Consider the following 21372-nt stretch of genomic DNA (forward strand, 5'->3'; position numbering starts at 1 on the left):
CTATATGAAGGGAATCAAATAGTGCCGTTCGAAAAGCTGACAGAGAGGACCAGGTTAGGCCCCTCAGATTTCTTTAGATACGTCCAGATTCGAGACTTCGCACAACACAAATTAGCAAAAACGGCAGCAACCACTGCACTCACAGGCTTCGAATGAATCTGCCTCAAAGAAAATCCCCCAAAGGGTCTTATCACAAACCTCTACGCCCACCTATGCACAAACAGCTCCGATTGGGGCGACCTCCACTACACCACAGAATGGGAAACCGACCTCAATGAGACACTAGAGGGCACAGACTGGAGAGAAATCTGGGACGCGAACAGGGCTATCTCAGTATGCGTCACCCAACAAGAGCAGGCCTACAAGACCATGCTGAGATGGTATACGACCCCGGTAAAACTTTACCGCATGCAAAAATCCCCAGACGACCTGTGCTGGAGAGGGTGCGGACATAAAGGGACTTACATCCATATGTGGTGGGAATGCCCAAAAGCACAGGACTACTGGAGAGACTACTGGAGAGATATTGGGAACCTACTGCAACAAGTATTCCACAGGCACATAACAATAGACCCATGGGTGCTCCTGCTCTCGAGAAATCTAGACGATTGGCCGAGGAAGGAACAAAAACTATTACATAAAATTACATTAGCGGCCAGACTTACCATGGCACAGGCATGGCTTAAACCAGAAATCCCCCAGGTAACCGCAGTAATTCATAAAATAAAAGACATACATATGGGTTATGGACAACCTCACAGCACGAGTGAGAGGCAATATAAAAACCTACGAAAAAATCTGGGAATTGTGGATGGCTGGCGACTGGGGGTCGTAAAGTAGACCATACTAGGGCCACCCCGAAGACCAAAAGCCCCAAGCCGATACCACACTAACCTGACACAAAGGGAGCCACCTCCTACACGGCGCTCCGACCTTCACCATGATTGGTTTGATTAGTGTCCCCCTCGAACGAGTGTGGAAAGCATAAGAAAGAAGAAGCAGACAAATATGAAAGAAACTAATTTACCGGCATTTTCCACCTGCACCGTCAGACAACTGTGTTATTCCAAGCTAAAGCTTTTTAATTATAGACAATTGTCCCACAGTTATATACATCCCTTTAACCCCTTAAGAACCAAACTTCTGGAATAAAAGGGAATCATGACATGCCACACGTGTCATGTGTCCTTAAGGGTTAAAGGCCAGCCCAGCAGGTACAAATAACCACTTCCTGGTTTGTTTAGCTCAGTGGAGTTAAACTCAAGAGGCGGACAATTGCCCAGAGCACCTGCCCTGGAAAGACTTCTCATTGAGCTGCACTGGGAAGTCTGTGATTGGACAGCCACAGAACGTCTGGGATTTAGAAGGAGAGAGCTTGCAAAGGCTGCAGAGAAGAGATCTGCAAAATATGCAGGCTGATTTCAGATATATTAACTCCAATTAAAAAAAATGTATAATTACATGCATGCAAGTTTCCAGTGGGGTATATCTACTAAGCAGTGGTTTCTAATATATGTTATGTGGGCTGCGGAGTGTCCTTTTAACTGAGTGGTTAGAAATGTAGGTGCAGGATGCACGTGTCATGAAGAATATCCCCATTAATGCCATGTCTCCTAGCAATGTGCCCCAGCTATGCTCTCACTATCCATCACTCCAGCTGTGCTCTCAATGTCTAAGCCCACCACTACCCTAAACTCTAGGTTTCGATTGCTGTATGTGCAGTATTCAAAGCTCAGAAAAGGTTTAGTTTTTAAAATGTTTTAAAAATATAAAAAAAATGAAATAAAAAGCATTTAACTTCTACATAAATATCATAGCATATAACACACAGCAGGACTACTTCCGCCACACCTCCCATGATCCCTCGCGCGCCGTCCTGTAACCCCTCCCTCTATTACGCCATGGAATGTCTCGCCCACTCCCTGGGGTACGGCGGTTATCGCTGCAAACGTCTTCCTGAAACAACCAATCAGGAGTCGGTGACGTCAGAAGCGACATGGCGAGCTATCAGTACGGGCAGGTATGGGACTGACTGCTAGTGGGCTTCAGGACCGGTCGGGAGGGGGGGTTACCATGATATCAGGGTATAATGTCAATATATGTGTAGTCTGTATTAAGTAATGTGTTTGCGGGGGGAGCCGTGTTTCCATGGCTGTTGGGCTGTGCCATTCATACAGCATTGCTGGGGGGGGGGGAGGTGTAGAGATCCTGTTGGGATAGAATCACACATTGATTTCACTGTCTCTGGGCTGTCACTTTAAGGAATAGAACATTATAATTCTATTCTATTCTCCAGGTTCACCATGAAGATTTGTGTGAGCCCCAGAATTCCATACAGTGCTCTGTTATTCACTAAAGTGAGACATGTAAGCTAAATTCAAAGGGAATTTCACATTTTAAGGTAAAAATAGCTGAACTGGAATAATCCTCTGTTAGATATTCTGTTAGTTCGGCTACTCTGGGCTTTAAATTTGAAATTCACTTTCAATTCTTACTTTGGTAAAATAACCGTGTAAGTCAGTGGCGGACCCAGAAGCTAATCTAGGGAGGGGCACTGGCAGATCATTTAAAGAAACAATCCAGGCACAATAACCACTACAGCTTGCTGTAGTGGTTTTGGTGCCAGGAGTGCCGTGGCGCCCTCCCAGCATAAGTAGTCAAACTGTTTAAAAAAAAAAAAACTATTTTGATAACTTACCCTGGGTCTGCTGGGATAGGGGCAGTAGTGTGTGTGTCGCAGTATGTGTATGGAGGGGCAGTGTATGTATGTGGTAGCAATGTGTATATTGGGAGCAGTGTGTTCGTGTGTAAAGGGTGCAGTGTGTTTGCGTTTGTATTGGGGGCTATGTTTGTATAAGGGAGGTGTATTGGGGGCTGTGTTATTTATATCTCCTGAAACAGGCAGTGAGTGTAAGGGAGAGGGCTGTATGTTTGTTTGTGGTGTAGGGGGTTATAGTTTGTGTGAGTTAGGGGGGCAGATTAAAGATAATTTTTAAAAAATTAATAAATATTTGCTAAATATAGTTAATATCCCCCCTCCCTTCTTACCTTTGTTGAGGGAGGGGGAGACATTGCTTTCTTTCCATCCCTGGTGGCTCTAGTGGTGAGAGTGAACTCTAGCCTGCAGCTTAGGCTAGAGTACACTCTCACGAGAACGGAGCGTTGCTATGGTAACCGCGTCAACGCTCCGTGTTCGCGAGAGAAGAACTCGGCGGAGCTGCAGGTAAGAGCTCCCCCTTGTTCTCTCTCTTTCTCTCCCCCCTCCCCTGCCAGCTGTCCAGCAATGTGCCTGTGGGCCAGGGAGGGAGATCACTGGTCCGTGAAGGCGAACAACAGGGCTGGCGCTTGGGGCAGGGGAGACCCTCGGCCTCACTATTTTCTCGGGGGAAAGGGGGGCAATTGCCCCGTTGCCCCCCCCCCCCTCCACAGAATCTGCCAGTGGCGTAAGTGTGACTTCATCTCTTCTTTCTATTTTATTTTTCATTCAGGGTTATCACAATCTAATGTAGTAGGGATTTTGTAGAGGAGCACTGTAGGGATATGGATAAAAACATGTATTCCAATTGCTATAGGGTTACACTCCCTATGTAGATGTCGTCTACCTCCATCGTTACACTGGTCTTGCTGGGGCTGCCACTGCTTCCTTAGCTGAGTTAATCAAAGTTGGTGATCTTTGACGATCCAATGCTTTCCTATAGGGGAGAATTGGGAAGCTAGATCGCATTCATGGCAAAATGATGTGCCAAGCAAATGCTGTCTATAAGCAACATTTGATTGAGAACTGAGTCTGACCCGGTTATTCAGCAAATGCACCTCTAGTGACTGTCAGAAAGGCAGCCACTGAAGGCATATTTAAAGGGACACTATAGGTACCCAGACCACTTCACCTCATTGAAGTGGTCTGGGTGCAGGGATCCAGGTCCCTTAACCCTGCAAAAGTAATTAATGCAGTTTTTAATTAACTACAATAATTACCTTTTGTGGGTTAACTCCACCTCCAAGAACACCGTACCCATGCGTTCAGGTCACCAGCCCCCTCTGACAGACACTGATGTTCACTGACACACACATACACTCATAGACCGTCACAGAAACGCACACTCCTTGACAGACATGCACACACTCTCTCACACAGTCACAAAGTATTTATTTGATACTCTAATAAATAAATAAACACACACACACAGACAGACACAGAAATTTAAAAAATACATATTTTAAGACACCCTACTGTTTCCTACCTTTTGAGCTCAGAAGGGTATCTTCCCTGGGGTTCAGTGGGATTGAGCAGCAGCAAGTGACATTAAGTTAATGGGTCTGGCGGCAGCTGATGGGATTAGGTTGCCGCTTGCACCAGACTCCCCCCTCCTCCTGTCTCTCCAGCACCGTGCCTATCTCTGTGCGCCGGGAGGAAGTGAACTGTAATTAGCTCCTCTCTGCGCTGAAGCCACGAAAGTGAATGGGTGGGCAGCCGGCTCTGCAGAATGGTACGGGCTGGAGGCTGGCTCTGAGGAATGCGGACGGGCTGGCTCTCGGAGGTGAAGCAGGCGGCAAGCAAGCAGTCTTTACCTGCCTTCCCTGCCAGCTTGCAATTCCCCTGTGGGATTGTGACAGGAACCCAGGCGACAGAACAAAATTCTTAGTCGCAATGGCGACCTGGTAACTGGGATTTGTCGAGCCCTGCATTAAGCTGTGGTTGTTCTGGCTACTATAGTGTCCTTTAAGGTCCCACTGCATTATCTCACTGACAGTTGTCTTTAACAGGATTATTCACTAAAGAGTGTATTCAAACTGAATTTAAAGTTCAATGCCAAAATGTCCAAATTGGAGAAATTCTCTCATTCAGCTATGCTTACAGTTCTTTTTTTTTTTTTTTATTCTTTATTTTTGGTGTGCATGTTACATATAAAGCAATTTACACTTTTGGAGATAACCATAGTACATTAGATGAAGTGAATAGCATAGCCAGCACATTTTTATATCATAGGACAGTAAAAGGATTAAGTACGGAACATCTCAGGGGATGCATTACTTCAGTATTATGAAGCCATCATCGTTATCTAGACACAAGTAGCAGAGGTTAAAAAATCAGCTTTAGTTAACTAGGCATGTGTGTCTGCACTTGGTTATAGAAAGAGAAACTTACATTCAGATATGGCCTCTCACATGTAAGGGAGAGTAACCTAAATATATGTGTAGTAACACATGCTTATCAACAGTCAAAACAAATGGGATGGGATATTTGTACTGCTGGGTATTTAGCAGATAATAATAATGTAAACACACATTGTCCTGCTCTGTGACCAGGATTGTAGCTGAAATAGAGGCAGCAGCAAGCCTTCACCCGATACCACTAGTATGCTTGAACAGACAGTAGATTCCCTGGCTCAGCATGGTGTCTCCTTGTGCCCATACGCAGACCTGCGGCAGAAACAGGTCCTCATACTGAAGGGATATGGGTTGCGGTTTTTCACCCACCCAGGCTGTTGCTCTCCTTTTGCTAAAGACCCGGGCCCTTAGGCGCTCCAGCTGTCTGGGTACCCTCCGTTTATGCTGGTTGGGAGAGGGACACTCCTTCAGGTAGGCCCCTGGCCTTGAGCGTGGCAGGTAAATTGCCGTCGCTTCCTTGCTCTCCAGTTTGGCAGGTAGGGTGCATAAGGGAGACCTGTGCTCCTATGCGTTTCCAGAATTCTTGACAAATCAAGTCGAATTGAGCCTCAAAGTGCTCCCTCCATTGACGGATTCCTGGGCCCTCTTAAAGGTTGCACAAGCTGGTACATGGCCACAATTTTGGATTTGTTGTGCGGTCGGCTCAGCATGGTAGCTCGGCATGTCAGGTGAGTAGGTTTCCTCAGCAAGGACAGGGATGACCCCCCACCTGTCCAGGGGGAGGAGGGGCTCGTGGATCATAGCTTTTCATATCTGTCCCTGTGCCGGAAGATCGCCCACTAGGTCGTCTCTCAGATTAGACCACATGGTCGGACTTCAGTGCTTCTCCATATATTTGTGTGGGACTGGTATCCAGAAGCTCCAACTCGCTTCAGTGATACGTCACAGGCATACAAGGCTGTTAGTATTCGATCTTGGGCAGTAATGTTTGAAGTTTGTTTCCTTTGTGTCAGAGCACTCAAAAGGCATGTCCAGCCATCTTGCCTGCCAGGCCCGGCCACCTACAGTTCGCTTTTTATGTCCTAAAATGTGAAATTCCCTTTTAATCTGCGCTTTAGTGAATAACCCTGTTGGCAATCTTCAGTTGGGAACATGCATTTACTTGTTTTGCTCAGTTATGACTGCTGATGCAATCACTTAGTAATTGTGCTGTTAGGCAAAGCAGTGTGATCTGTGGTGTGATAGTTTGTGACTATAGTTGAGATGGAGGTTTCCATCCCCACTAGGCCAAAATTGCCAAACTAGAAAATGTCCCTGAAATGTTTACAGTTCACTAATTAAGTGCAACAAACCTCGTGGTCAGTTTTGTTTCCCAATAAGTATATCTGAGGGTTTATTCACTTAAATCTGAATGGAAAACTGTAATAAAAAAAATACCTGATTTGGAAAATTCTTTATCTTTGCTATAGTCACAGCTTGGCTGATTTAGCCTAAAATGTGTCATTTGAATGTCAGTTTGCTGTAATTTGAAGTTTAGTGAATTAACACATTCAAAGATAAATAATAACATAAACTGTGCTCTTTACCTTCTAAAATAATGCAAAAAAATAAATATTCCAGAGATCCTTAACCGCTTAATGTAGTGGTTCTGGTGGAATGGACTGTCCCGATTGTATCCTTAACCCCATCCACAAAGGTTCAGACTTTCCTGGAGAAGGGGCAGGTCCAGTCAAATTTTTGACAGGTCAGCCTAGTATGAATGTACACCAGGCTGCCTGCCTATTATTTAAACCAGTCCATTGAGGGGAGCACTGTTACAGCATGCTCGGCAGGGTCCTAGGGCCCTCAACATAGCGCAAGCGCATCTTATGGTACACTCGCGCTATGCACATTGGGGATGCTAGGGAACTATGGTGGAACAGTGGGGCAGCACCCAAGAATCGTGGCAAAAATTTGGATATTTGGGAGTCCTGAACCAAGATGAGTAGTACTGCTCTATAAAAAGGGGAGAGCTAGACACTGTTTTGTGAACTGGGCTGTGCAATGGGATCTGCATGAGTGTTAATGGAGGAATATGCAGAATTCTCCCTTACCATATATGTCTGTTCCTGTCATCCATGTACAAAAGGCTACTGTATATGTGTAATGCTATGTGTACAAGGTAAATAAAATACAATCCTGTTTGTATCTAAACATTTTTTTCGTGTAGAGTTCCTTTGACATTCCAACAAGCCCGGCACTGGTGCGTGTCGGTTTTGTTTTACATGTATCCTGTAGAAACTAGCAAACAGCAATACTAATTTTGCAGGTCTGAACTTGTTTGCATTTGTATTTTACAATCCATTATCTATTATTAGCTAACTCTGTGTATTGACTCTATTTCTCTTTTTCACAGGGATACCCTGGGTCAGCAGGACAATCCGCAGGAGCACCCCAGGGAGGTTATTATTCTGGACAACAGTATGGGGGAGGGGGCCATCCTGGTTATGGTGCCCAAGCACCTGGTGGACCTTATGCAGCTCCATCACCAGGGGGGTCATATGGACAACCTACCCAGGGGGGTGCTGCACCAGGTGGTCCTTATGCTGCTCCATCACCAGGGGGGTCATATGGACAACCTACCCAGGGGGGTGCTGCACCAGGAGTTCCTGGAGGATCCTATGGTGGGCAGGCACCTGGAGGACCTTATGGGATGCCGGGATCCAGCCCTTATGGTGGCCATCAACCTGGGCATTATGGGCAAGGACCTTCCTCCGGTGAGTTTGGAGTAAAGGGGGATAAGTCTTAAAGCTTTCAAGCTCTTTAATTGTGCAAAAATGCTTAGCCCTGGTTACATTAGCATGTTTTAGTTATTGCATATTGGCATTAAGCTCTCAGAATGTTTTATAATGCTCTGTATTGAAATTAGATCTTGATCTATGATCAAGTAAAGTAAATTGATTTTGCTTGTCTTGTAGAAATCACTTCCTACAGTGCTGGATGCTGTATCGTACATTGTAAAATTTATACAGTTTAAATACTCTATAGTTTTATAGAGAAATACTCATACTGACTGTGTTGGAAATTCACTAAAATTCCAACCCAGTCAAGAGATATACTGAGACAAAGTAGGAACTACTTTGTCTCAGTATATTTCGTACGCCTGACACTTTTAGACACTTGGCGGAATTAGCTTTATCTATGGAGAGCCTCACAGGATCCTCCATAGACCTCAATGCTGTACTCTTGCACATGTGCGAGAGTTCAGCAGCAACATCGGCTCCTGGCACAGAAGCACCAGGAACTGAAGTGGCCCGCCGGGAGAAGATGACCGCGTCTACGAGGGACATGTTCAGGTAGGTAGAGCTCACCTTTGCCTGCCCCCTCTGCCATTGGACCCTTAGTGGTGATATCACCGTCAGGGGTCTGTGCAAAATCTGCAAGGCGGAGAAAGTGCCTCTTTAAAATGTGTTTTATATTTTGGTCTGTGGGGGAGAGGTATCTTTTTTGATCTATAAACACTAGCATGGTTCTTTACATATAACATGTTGATAGGTGCATCCTTACAGCATATGCACTAAACATTAGCATGGTTGTATTTACAAAAAAAACTAATGGTAGTGAATTGAAAACTGAACTGCAAAATTGAGTTAATTTGGATAAAATCTTAAACTCCACTACACTGATCAGCCACACCATTAAAACCACCTGCATAATATCATGTAGGCCCCCGACAAATACAACTCTGATGCTATGAGACATGGACTCAACAAGACCTCTGAACAATAATCCTGCTTCTGCTTCACACACCCAGCCTCCACCTGATATTAAAAGAAAATGTGATCCATCAGCCCAGGCAACTTTCTTCCATTAGTCCAGTTCTGACGCTCACATCCCCATTGCAGGTGCTTTTAGCAGTGGACAAGAATGGTCAGAGTGCTCATGACCAGACTTTGGCAAATCAGCCCATACTCTGCAAACTTTATTGCACTGTGTTTTGCGACATCTTTCTGTCATGGCCAAGTTTTTTTTAGCAATTTGTTCTAGCCTTTCGCTCCCCATGTGCATCATTGAGCTTTGGGTGCAAGTAATCCTCATGCCCGTTCACCGGTTGTCCTTCCTTGCACCACTTGTGACAGGTACTAACCACTGCATAGCGGGAACACCCAACAAGGCTTGCCGATTTGGAGATGCTCTTAACCAGTCGTCTAGCCATCACTGTTTGGCCCTTGTCAAAGTCAGTTAGATCTTTTCAGTTGCCCATTTTTCTTGCTTCCACCAAATAAAATTTAAGAACTGACTGTTCACTTGATGCCTATTATATCCCACACCTTGACAGATGCCACTGTAACCATATAATTAATGTTTTTCACTTTACTATCTGTAGAGTCAGTGTTGTGACTGTTAAATGTAAGATTGGCTATATTAATCTTAAAGGACAACTGTCATAAAATATTCACTTTTTTTTTTTTTTTTATTCAATTTTAATGAAGCATATTGATCTTTCTTAATGATGTATACTTTGTATCTGGGTGAGCATCCATTTGGGGTCAGACTCTACTGTTATTTGACCAACTACTGGCCAACCTAACTTGCCTGCTGTTGCAATCCATAAAGTCTGATCCAACATGACTACTCAGCCAGATAAAAAGTAAGTTTTTCTTTCATAAAAAAAAAATCATTGTTTTATTAGACACTTCAGCTCATTGAAATGGTCGTGGTGCTGTGTCCTAGGTTAATTCCACCTCTAGTGGCTGTCCACCACACAGCCATTAGAGTGACTTACGACTTTTAGTCGCTTAAGTGACGTTGGACGTCCTTATGCTCTGCATTAGGACATCCAGCGTCACCTAAAACCACATAGGAAAACATTATACAGTGTTTTCCTATGGGGGAAGTCCTAATGTGAGTGTGAACGTTTTCCTGGCATTGTGGTTTCCCTTTAAATGTTATAAAAGTAAAACAAAATAAAAATGACGTGAAAATTTCAGTGAATCACTACAGTTTTTTCCTATGCTATATCATTTCAGTTAGTTGTGGATCTGTATCAGCCAGTCCAAATGTACTTCCCAACCAACAGATGGCCCCACTTTTCTTACCATGTGGTACAATGGTTAATATATGAATAATGGCCCCTTGCTTAAAGGGAAACTATAGTGCCAGGAAAAACAAACGTGTTTTCCTGGCACTGTAGCTTCACCTTCTGTCAAGGCCCACCCCCATGGTGTAGAAGGGTTTAATAACCCCTTCTTTCACTTGCCTGGGTCCAGTGCCGGTAGATAGCCACTAGAGGAGGACTTAACCCTATAAGGTACCGTATCTTTCCGTGTATAAGACGCCCCCTATTTTTTGAGCCCAAAATTATGAAATCAAAATTTTAAACATCAAATAGAACAACTTTATTTTTAGAGGTAACCTCTGAGGAGAACACCACATTTCTGATTCTCATGCCTCCCCTGTGCTACGGTACTCTGGAAGGTTAATGGCTCTATAGTGCATGCTGGGAGACTACAGCTCCCACAATACAGCAGGTGGTGTGAGGGCATGCTTGGACATTACACTAGTATTCCATCTGTTCCCTGATCCCCATTTCCTCCCCCTAAATATAAATCAGAAAACAAGATCCTACCTGAGGTGGAGCAAACCTTAATATGGCTACTCCTATTATTGTGTGGCGCCATCTGTAGGCCCTGCGCAAGTGTGTGTTTTTAAACCCCTGCAGTGACATTCCGTGTATAAGACGACCCCTAATTTTAGACAAAAAAAATTAGAAAAAACAGTCTTGTACATGGAAAAATAGGTAATTATCGTAACTTATAAAAACTGCAATAATTACTTGCTCTGGGTTGGGATTTGGCACACCCATGCCCTGTGACTATACTAATATGCATCCCACAGATTGGGATATGGCGGACGGGAGCCAGGTGTTCTCCCACTCTGATATTTAACTTGTTAATTCCAGTGTAGGAGCTTGCATTAAATACGCAAAAAATATAATAAACAAATTGCTTTCACTGTGCAATTTGTTTTACATTTATTTTGACTTGTCATTCATCTCTTTTTGTTTTGAATGAATGAACTATTGGACTATTTAAGACTCCATTGAATGCTCGAGATCTGAACAAGAGCAAGCCAATCAGAATTGACAAGGCAATTGTCAGGATCGGGAACATTTAGGGTGCTACCCCTCCAAAAAAAAACCTTGTTTACATGTAATCAAAGTTTCTTTCCATATCACACAGGTAACATTCCTCCAGGTGTTGACCCAGAGGCATACACTTGGTTCCAGACAGTTGATGCAGATCGCAGTGGCAACATCACCTTTAAGGAGCTGAAACAAGCCCTGGTGAACACCAATTGGTCAGCATTTAATGATGAGACCTGCGTCATGATGATAAGTAAGTATGAGGATTTATTTATTTTAATGGTCTAATTTTTTTGTTTTTTGCCAATCTTTATTTTATTTGTGCATGTAGTACTATACAAGCATGAGGTGCTACAACAACAATATCACATAGAACAATAACAGATATTGTAATCAAAGCACTATCATGCCATGCAGTTGAGCTGCACATTTTTCTTTTGTTCATAACAAAGTGAAAAAAAGAGTAGCTAAGCAGTTTTGGAACACTCGCAGCAGGTTTAGTACTGCACCTACGTTGTAGTAGTTAGAATGCAATAAGAGCAAATTAGACTGTAAGGCCTAAGGCACATGGGTCTGAGAACCAGGGGATTCATAAGTGAGCTGTGTTTTCCCAGGGCCAAGAATAATTAAGACTCACAAGCAAAAAGATTATACATGAGCAGAGGCATATGCGCAATTATCGTAAATTAACTTTGAATGCACAATTTCAAAGAGGGTAACCAAGCCTCATTTTTAGGTATAGAAAACATGCACGTTTGGGGTAAAGCATATTTCGCATAGGTAGGCATTTGGCTCGTAAAAAGTAAGGTGCACAAGTAGGTGCAGTGCAAAGAGTAAGATCTAAACATTCGAGTACCGTAAGTACATAGAATCAGCGTGCTATAACAGAAATAGTATAAGAGTTGCCCCTAAGACTAAACTCCCTGGTTTTAGCTGCATTGCAGATTAAGTATTGAAAGCATCAGTAAAAAACATATAGCTCTGTGAACCGGTATCAGCAGATCGTGGCTGGGGATTTTATAATGTGCATGGAAGTGCAGCGTCAGCCTATCCCCCGGACCGGGAGTTTGTGGAGGTCAGTGTAGTAGGCAGCTAGGCAAGGGCTGGGCCGTTATTAAGGCCTATATCGTGGGGCCACAGACTCGGGGGCTGTGACTTGAGGCCGAGTCTTTCCCTGGTGGGAGAAAACTGGAGATCCCAGTGGTATTATTATTATGATTATTTTACTATTCATATAGCGCCAGCAAATTGCGGCGCTGGGTCCTCAGCCACTGTGGTAGATGCAGGTGGATTGTATCCTCTGAAGCCTTCAGCCCAGGCGGGGCAACTGCAAAGGGGCTTGTGGAAGGTTATTGCCCAGAGAGGGCCCGCTCACTCACCTCCTTGAGGAAGAGACCTTGTTCTCTCTCCTGGTTTAGAGCCAGCGACACTGTGATGCTTGCTGACAGCTTTACAAGGAAGTTTTCAAAGAGCTTGTCCACACTGGTAAACAGGCGTTCAAATGCCTCGTGCATGGATGTCAAGTTACACATGTAGCGTTGGAGCATCTGCCATCTTAAGAGAGCCTGCCACACATTGCTGTGCAATTTCAGCAGCTTGTAGTCTGCAGAAATGCACGGGGGGATCGGGATGAACCCTTCTGGTTGAAAGGGGGAGGGAGGGTGATAGTTTGGTACTTCACTCTGTCCGGTTAAGGACTTAGAAAGCGGCTGTCTCTCCACAGAGAGACTGTCTACCCTGGTTGAGGTAGGCCGCAAGCCTTGATGCGGACGTTCTGGCATTGAAGGGGCCATGTTTGGTATCCCCCGATAAACCGGTTCCCCCTTGTCAAGCTGGTCGCCAGTAGCGGCTCCGAAGAACACTCAGTTTTTCAGGTCCAGACAGAGGAGCACAGACAATGCACGTCTGGTCCTCTCGGCTGACAGGCTCTGCCCCCTAATGGTGTATTTTTTTTGTGTTGGTTGTCTGTGTAATAATTTTGCACCTCTTTTTTTTTATTATTTATTTTTTTATATTACATCACCAAATTGTAGGGTGGCATGTTGGTGACCTCTTATTGTGACACCAGTTTTTGTGAAATTTGCCCTATATTTACAATGTGAGTCAATAACAATATTTCCACAAAATAATGCTTAACTCTAACTCTTTCAACTGTATTCAACTCCACAATTATCAATAACATTAAGAGCATCCATTAGTGTGTTTCTTGCTGTGCTTGATTACAAAGTTCTTGGTCAACATTACATGATGACCCCCTATTTATGGCTTTTTACTAACTAATGAAGACCACTACATTGAATTAGTAAGGCTACATGTTCATTATAATAAAAACTATAAAATCCTGTTGTTTAACATAAGGATGGATGTGTACCTCACATGAAACCTTTTATTTATTAATTTTTTCCTTATTGGAAATTCTTTCAAAAGAGATTTTTATTTTTTTTATTTATTTTTAACTTCTAGTTTTTACTTTTTCTTTAATTCTTTCTTTTTCTTGATGCCTGTTGGAAGGCTTTGCCACAACGTAACTAACTTTGTAAATCTTCCTGCAGATATGTTCGATAAGACTGGAACTGGTAGGATGGATGTGTTTGGTTTTTCCGCGTTGTGGAGATTCATTCAGCAATGGAAGTCAATGTTTCAGCAGTATGACCGAGACCAATCGGGCTCCATCAACCACAACGAACTTTATCAAGGTGGGAAGGGTAACAAAAAATAAAATAAAAAAATATATAATTGTTTTATTATTTTATTTATTTTTATCTCATTGCTAAGTATTCTTCAACTAAACTACTCACACTCTGATTCTGCTACTTCTCTCCCAGAATATCCGTAATAGGAAAGGGGCCTAATTAATGGCAGCAGCTGGTCCCCAGGAATATTAGAGGAACACTTCATCTGTGTGAAGTTGTTATGGTGCCTAGAGGCCCCAGGTATTATTTTACTTTAAGGAGTTATACCATTCTTGAACGTTTTAACACCAGAAGCTATCTCCAGTGCTGGATCTCCAGCTTACCAAGTGGCATCCGGCTTCTGATTGGGTTCAAACTTCAGCTGACCGTTGTAGCCAATCAGTAGCTCCATCATTCATAATAAAAAAAAGTTTTAAAACAGTGTTACATTGCATTTTAATATCTCTCTCTCAAGGTAGAGTCAGAGGAGAGACTGCTTCTAGCAACATTGTTACAATTTATACTTAGTGCAACATTTTATTATTGGTTATTCTGTATTTATTTATAATGACATGATCCTGAATTTTGAATAAAAAAAAAAATCACGATCAAGGTGGGGAGATGTAAGATTTTATTGAGAAATGTAGACTGCATGGATCTAATGCTTGCTTATCATTAACTTAGCAAATATCCATCACTTGCTTTTGTGAATGAATTCCCAATTTATATGTATGTTAAATAAAAGTTGGCAGCATGTTTAGATGTACTGCACAGCTGCCATAAACCCAGATAAACCGCATGTGCTGTGTACTGCTCTCCAATAGACCTTTTAGGAAAACTGCTGCAAGTAAGGTAGGTACAGAGGGAAGCCTTGTTAATTAAAAGGGAAAATGGCAAGTATACTATGGAAGTTTGTCTGGTTTGTTTTAAGGATTTAATACCCTAAGCTACTATGCACAGGACAAATGTAAAGTAGCACCATAACCACTACACCTCATTTTAGTGGTTATTTGGCAAAAACTTTGTTGCTGGAAATAAAAATACCTCACCTTCTTAATATTTAAAGATTCAGAAAAAAAATAATGGAATTGTGTGCTTTTTTGTGTAGAGAAAGCTTTTGCTTACTTTTATATATTTTTGTTACAGCTCTTTCGCAGATGGGGTATAACCTCAGCCCTCAGTTTGTTCAGATGCTGATGTCCCGATATGCACAGAGATCTGCCAACCCAACCCTACAACTTGACCGCTTCATACAGGTCTGCATCCAACTGCAGAGCATGACCGAGGCCTTCAGAGAGAAGGATACCAGTAGGTCAGGCACCGCGAGGCTCAGCTATGAAGACTTCCTCACTATGACTACAACACGGCTTATTTAATGTCTGCTGCCAACACCCCATTAATGGCACCACAATGCCCTTGGCATTCTCTACCTAGGATTTCTTTCCCTGTTATAAATGTAACAAACTGCTCATCAGGGCTGTAATGCTCTGTGATGTTTAAACCCAAATGCACAGCTTGTACGTTTTTTCAGGTACTTTTTATTATGCTATGCCGACTGATTTCCTCTGGGCTTCTTCCAGTAACAATGTACTTTGTTCACTGAGGCTATAGAGCAATGAAAATGTCAGTCCGAAGCAGCTATTATTTTGTAAATTGACTGTAAAATAGCAGTTCAAATGCTGTTCACATTTTGCCCACTAGGGGGGAGTAACACTCCAGGACTACAGATTAGCTCTGCACAAAAAACACTTTATAGAAAAGTGCTCACTTGCTAAATAAACTGTTATAGTTTTTGTACAACTTGGCCAAATGTAAAACGTAATGTGCCAAATACTGTTAAGTCGTACATACAGCATATAGTCAATGTTAGATCAGATGTACTTAGGGGGAAAAACTATTTTGTTTTTTTTAATGAGTCACATTTTGATTTCTGTTAATACCATGTAACTTACCACTTGTGATGAATTTAACTTCTAATTGAAATGTGTCGATAAGCTTTGTACTGATTTTTTTAATGGTTTATACTTCCATTTGGTTACAAAGATGTGTCATTCCTTGCACCATGAACTACTTTTTTTTTTTTTTTTTTTTAATCGAAAATTCTGGTACAGTCTATTTCCATTACAAATCTCAATATATTTGCTTCCTTTAGTCACCCATCCATTGAATCTCAAGAAGCCAGACTTGTATGTGTATATATATATATATATATATATATATATATATATATATATATATATATATATATATATATATAGTGCAGTCACACACCACTCAAGATTAACACTGATCTTTTTGGTTTCATTTTTTTCCTCATTTTCCAAATCACGTCCTTACTTTGCCCTTTCTTTAAAAAATAAAATAAAAAATAAGTTATGAAAATGGAAAAGTTGGTACTACTTTTCCTTATGGAGTACCAGCATGTTGACAAAGGGTGGTGCTTTAGTCTAGCGCCACTGCCTCTGTCAATATTGTTATTGGGCCCGTTATTATTCCAGTACCCGCCTTTCTCAAGAACCGCGTCATGTCCTGTTGCAGAACATCATTGTTCTTCAATGCTGACTCTTATGCACTGCCTGCTACGGGCAATGAATGGCATGGGCAGTGAATCCAGTTGCTGCCATCTTAGAAAATGGAGGAAGCAGCAACCTGAAAGAAGACACGGAGGAAGGACCGGTACTCTATGTAACAGTAAGTAAGATCCCCATGTCTGAAATGTCTGGCAGGCATCAGAGACATAGATGCATGGAAATCAGAGGGATCCTTAGGGTGAAAGAACTGCTTTTAAAAAGATCTAAGCTGTGGTCTACATATTTTAATTATCAGGAACTCCTTATTTAATGATGTGAAAGGGGGAACTGATAGAAACTTTAATTTGATTGATATAACCATTTTAAAACACCAATGTGTTAGCTATGTATGCATATATTCTTTTTGTTCTTTAACAATGTATTTTTTATTTGAACCACAAGTACATGACAGATTGGGATTGCATATTGTCTTTTAGCAAGATATCATGATAGATATGTATTGGAATTCAAACCCTGTTGTCTATTGCCATATTTTGAATGGGTCAAGGCTTTGTAAATTGCATATTCAGCAAAACGTAAATATATATGTACATCACAAAGTAAGTCTGTCATATTTTATTTCCCTGATATAAAACATTTCCAGCAACGCACACGTATTCCTAAATAAATGTTTTTCCTGGTTGGAGGTGGTCTCGTAAGAACCATCTGAACATTTTTATTTTATTTATTTTAAAATGATTTTTGACCGATATAAGGAGAAAACTCTCCCCCTCATTAGATAAAGAATAATACACATTTATTGACAGATTAAAGATTTATTCTAAACGTTTCAGTAAAAGGTTAATTCATAAAAGCAATAGCAACTCCAAGTAAGCAGTGCACATCCAGAACAAATCTTTTCACTCACATTGAGCATGCCATTCTTTGTTTGGCACTTTTATTCTGTGGAGGCTGGTGAATGGACTTCTGTCCAGCTACAGTGTAGAAGATTGTCTACCCCTTATTTATTTCATGTGCTACTTGATTCTGTTTGGTATCTTTCTGGGTTGTGATCTCACCCTCTAATATCTGACCTACCTACCTTTCAGGTCCTCTAGCTCTGGGACTGCTCATGGACAGGACCATGCAGGATGTATATGAAGCTAAATTCTGCTTACCGTACTTCAAATTGAAAAAAAGGGGCTTAGTTAGGAGACCATGAGATGAGCTCTCTGACCAAAGCCTTTAAATTATATACAGGAATAGTCAGTGTGTCATTCTCCATGATGTTTGGTGACCTTGTACCATTCTGCCCTGACATACTTGCATCTATTTCTAAATTTATAGGTTGGTTATGGACCGTTTTCTTACCCAGTGGAGTACGGCACATGGGTATGGAGACTTTCTATCAAAACCTATATCCATTGATGTTCTTGATAAGGCCGTGTAATCCACCACTCTTTTGTACTGGATGCATTGAGCATTTGAAATGTGCAGCAATACTTACCTTTATGGGTTTACTCCACCTCTAGTGGCTGTCTACCAGACATCTGTGCTGCACTAGGGTAAGTAACAGAAGGGGTTTATAACTCCTCCTGCACCATGGAGGGGAGGCGCTATAGTGTGTTCCTTTAATGTATATCTGAAGTATCATTATGTACCTCAGTGTACCTGTAGCTAAGAAACCAACTTAAAGGCCATGAAAGACAGCAGCTAAAGTTCATGTAGATTGTGGCATGCTTTCCCCAATCATTCTAACAAATTGGGCTGATATTCGTTTTGGGGGAAAAAGGTTCTATTTGTTTGTTAACTCATGTACTTCAAGTGTCTGTGCCAAACAAAACATATATCCATGTGCATAATACTCGACTGGCAAAGGCAAGATATAGACATGCACGTTTTCAGTGGGGATGAGCTCTTTGTAAAGTATTGATTTGCACTTGCTTTGAGAACTTTCATGTTAGAGGGTTCTGGGAAGAGCGGCGTACAAAGCTGTAGTATGATTACCTATACCTGGTTACATGCCAAGCTGGCTTCTCTGCAGGCATAATGGATTTTTGGATTGAAACATGCTTAATTTACTATTGAACTCTCCTTGCTACATTTATATTGTGCTATACACCGGAAAGCTTTACAGCTTCTTAAAACACTCAAGGATTTGCTATCCAAGGATATAATTCACCCCATATTTACAAATCTTTTCCCATCTAAGCCCGTACCCAGACCCATGTGCTGTCTCTTTTACAGATGGCTTGGTGCAGAGGTAAATGGGGAAAAAAAGATATAAAATAGTGTTTACTGGTGGGTGAAGGTTTTTCATAGGTATAATGTGTATTAAAAAACAACAACTGGCACATTCAAGTCCATATCTACCTTTTATACCATAAAATACTCCATTTAACTCAAATTCTTATTGCACACTGGGTGAATGAGGACCAAATGCAATATTTAGGGCAATATAAGAGATCTGGAACAAAACCATCTGAATATATAGCTCCTAACATCTGATTTTTTAGAGAATAAACCATGATAAGAACCTAGTGCCTCCTGGATGTTAGAGCTGCCCTCTTTTAACTCTCACTGTGCCAGGATGTATTCATTTGAAAATAGCAGCATTTCATTTATACTGGGTTAAAAATTAATGTACAGGAGGGAGTCATATAAACAGGTTTATTTTCTGAACAATTCAATAAATAAGTTACACTCATTTTCACATTTTATATATTTAGATTTATGTCCGCATAGATTTAATGTTTTAATAAAGATTTGAAACCAAAATGATTTCCTTGTTTATGGAAAAGTCGCTGGATTGGTAGTCATTTCTGCCAGGTATTGGGTTATATAAACGTAGTGCGATACAGCAATATTTGTGGTAAACTCTGGTTTATACAAAAAAAATAGGAAGACCTAACATAAGCCATGGAGAAAAACCATAAAGAATGTGAGTAAAAAAAGAGCGTGATTCTCAAGCCATTTCTTCCTAAATGTCAAATAACTTTTTTTGTCTTAACCCATTGTACATAATGGGGCCATTAGTTCACTTTGGTCCTCTGTAGGGATGTTTTCACCCCTCCCTCCCGTAAGTTCTGGCTGGCGGGGAATGTCTGCTTTTGACTAGTTCGCAGGCCTGTTTGCCTAATGTTCATAGCCCCAAACAATACCCCTTTGATCCATGCAGAGCTTATAGGATTATGTGCACTATTATCCCATCTAAATCCCACACACTGAATCTCCAGTGTCAGCACCATAGTGTAAGCTTAACTACACGCAGGACCCCTGCTGCATCCTGCTCACATTGAGGATTTTAATACTGAGCAGCTCAGCGTATCTCTGTTGTCTATAACCTGGTTATTTCCACAAATTACTGTGGCCATAATGATGCTAATCCATCGCATTGCTAAGGTGTAGTGAAGACACAGAAGAGGAGGAACTGCTGATGGGGAATGTGAGAATAGCTAAGGTGTGTATGTGCTAGTGACAATACACAAATAGAGCAATTATTGTTGCCATCACATTTAATCCCATTATAAATGGGAGCTAGTGCACCAGGATCAGTTTATGAAAGCTTTACTAACCCTAAATTTCAGAACATCAGCATTTAATCAGTATGGGAATTGGGCACTTTCCTTGCTGATGCACGCTCAAAGTTGTCTCCTGTAACAGAGTTCTAGATCCCTCGTGTAGGCTAAAATGGAAAAGGTCCTGTGATTAGATTAACAGGAAGAAATAAATACCTACAGAGGTTCACAGGTTTCCTGTAAAGCCACATTTACCCCTTATGTGAAATTCCCCTAAGTACAAGAGGGATACACCTTTGACATCATGATTCAGCTTGCAGTTTTCAGAAATTAAAGTCTGAGGGTCTGAGCTAGGGTCTACACTATCCCTTTGCCCAAATTAGAAAAACAGTGTCCATGGACCCCTTATTTTTTGCGTGAAACGTCTTCCATATCAACTCTTCCCCATACTCCTACTACAAAGGCTTCGATTTCGCATTCATTTTCACCACGGGCAATGCGGAAATATCCTCTCTCTCCCCATTCCGTGCCCCAGGAGTTAGCAGCCAGCTAAAGAGTGAGCGAGAAAGAAAAGAGAAAACATTTTTTATTTTTAGTTTTACTTACCATGTAAGACAGTTGTACTTAGATCTATAAGGCATAGCTAACGTTTGGTACAACGTAGTTACATTAGTCATTAATAACATGCTGCTATGAAAAATAATTGCATTTAACTGTTAACCAGATGAGCAAACAGAGTTAATGCAATCAAATGGAAAATGAAGAGACGAGACCTATCCTTAATGAAAACCAATAACCAATGACGTTAATGTTCACTCTGACTCACCATACAAGATACAGTATCAGGAGTGAAACTACGACCTTCAGTTATCATACAGAACTCTACAGCTAGTGCTAAACCATCCTCCAGGCTTCAAGTTTTAGAATTTCTGCATATGTATAATATTTCTTATGGTTCACTAAAAGGGTAATAATAACAACATTTGAAAGGTAAAACCAATCATCAAGGTTGCTGAAGCCCTTGTACACTGGGGACATGCATGGCATTTCAGTACCAAATTGCTGTGTGTGGTCAATCCAATATACAAACGGTACAGTGAATTAGAACTTGTTTGAGAGGGAACTGGTCTGAGGGCACCCTTTTAGGTTGCTTTATATGTATCTTTCACAGAGTTTTTGCTTGTGTCCCAGAAAAGACAAAATAATGTCCTTAGTGACAAATATACACATATCACAAAAATTGGTCTTACCCAATATTTCTGTATTTGTCCATCTGCCCTTCTTTCCTCTCCCCATCTAGTAAGACCATGTGAAAATAAAGCAAACGATTACTAACAAATAAAGAAATTAACCTATTACATAATTACGAAGTAGGTATCTTACTCTACTGGTGACTATACTGTCAGGTCCCTTTAATATGTTGCACATGATTTGAATAC

General features: G+C 41.5%; 2 protein-coding genes across 3 annotated transcripts in view; one reads left to right on the top strand and one right to left on the bottom strand.

The window, feature by feature from the left end:
• Positions 1–1926: 1926 nt before the first annotated feature.
• PEF1 (penta-EF-hand domain containing 1) lies at positions 1927–16100 on the top strand. 2 transcript variants are annotated; one of them, XM_063444547.1, is made up of 6 exons: positions 1927–2020; positions 7505–7658; positions 7728–7865; positions 11331–11486; positions 13786–13929; positions 15052–16100. In XM_063444547.1, the coding sequence occupies exons 1-6, from the start codon at positions 1997–1999 to the stop codon at positions 15279–15281; spliced, it is 846 nt and encodes a 281-aa protein (XP_063300617.1). In that variant the 5' UTR covers positions 1927–1996; the 3' UTR covers positions 15282–16100. The 2 variants fall into 2 exon arrangements, with proteins under 2 accessions (XP_063300617.1, XP_063300616.1); XM_063444546.1 differs by having other exon boundaries at positions 7505–7865.
• Positions 16101–19070: 2970 nt separating this feature from the next.
• Positions 19071–21372, bottom strand: part of TINAGL1 (tubulointerstitial nephritis antigen like 1) — a 41752-nt gene continuing 39450 nt past the window's right edge. Inside the window, exons 11-12 of the mRNA XM_063456348.1 lie at positions 21184–21229; positions 19071–20482 (exon numbers count right to left, since the gene is read on the bottom strand). Of these exons, the coding sequence (XP_063312418.1) occupies positions 20339–20482; positions 21184–21229 (190 nt within the window). The 3' untranslated portion in view covers positions 19071–20338. The remainder of the gene's footprint in view (positions 20483–21183; positions 21230–21372) is intronic.

This window comes from Pelobates fuscus, chromosome 1 (genome assembly GCF_036172605.1).
Source record: "Pelobates fuscus isolate aPelFus1 chromosome 1, aPelFus1.pri, whole genome shotgun sequence".
NCBI classification, from domain to species: domain Eukaryota; kingdom Metazoa; phylum Chordata; class Amphibia; order Anura; family Pelobatidae; genus Pelobates; species Pelobates fuscus.

Bases quoted from the DNA above. Each gene is read 5' to 3' on its own strand.
- PEF1 (XM_063444546.1), top strand. From the start codon at position 1,997: ATGGCGAGCTATCAGTACGGGCAG. The intron at 7,866-11,330 runs GTGAGTTTGGAG...CATATCACACAG, and splicing joins TGGGCAAGGACCTTCCTCCG to GTAACATTCCTCCAGGTGTT. The intron at 13,930-15,051 runs GTGGGAAGGGTA...TTTTTGTTACAG, and splicing joins CCACAACGAACTTTATCAAG to CTCTTTCGCAGATGGGGTAT.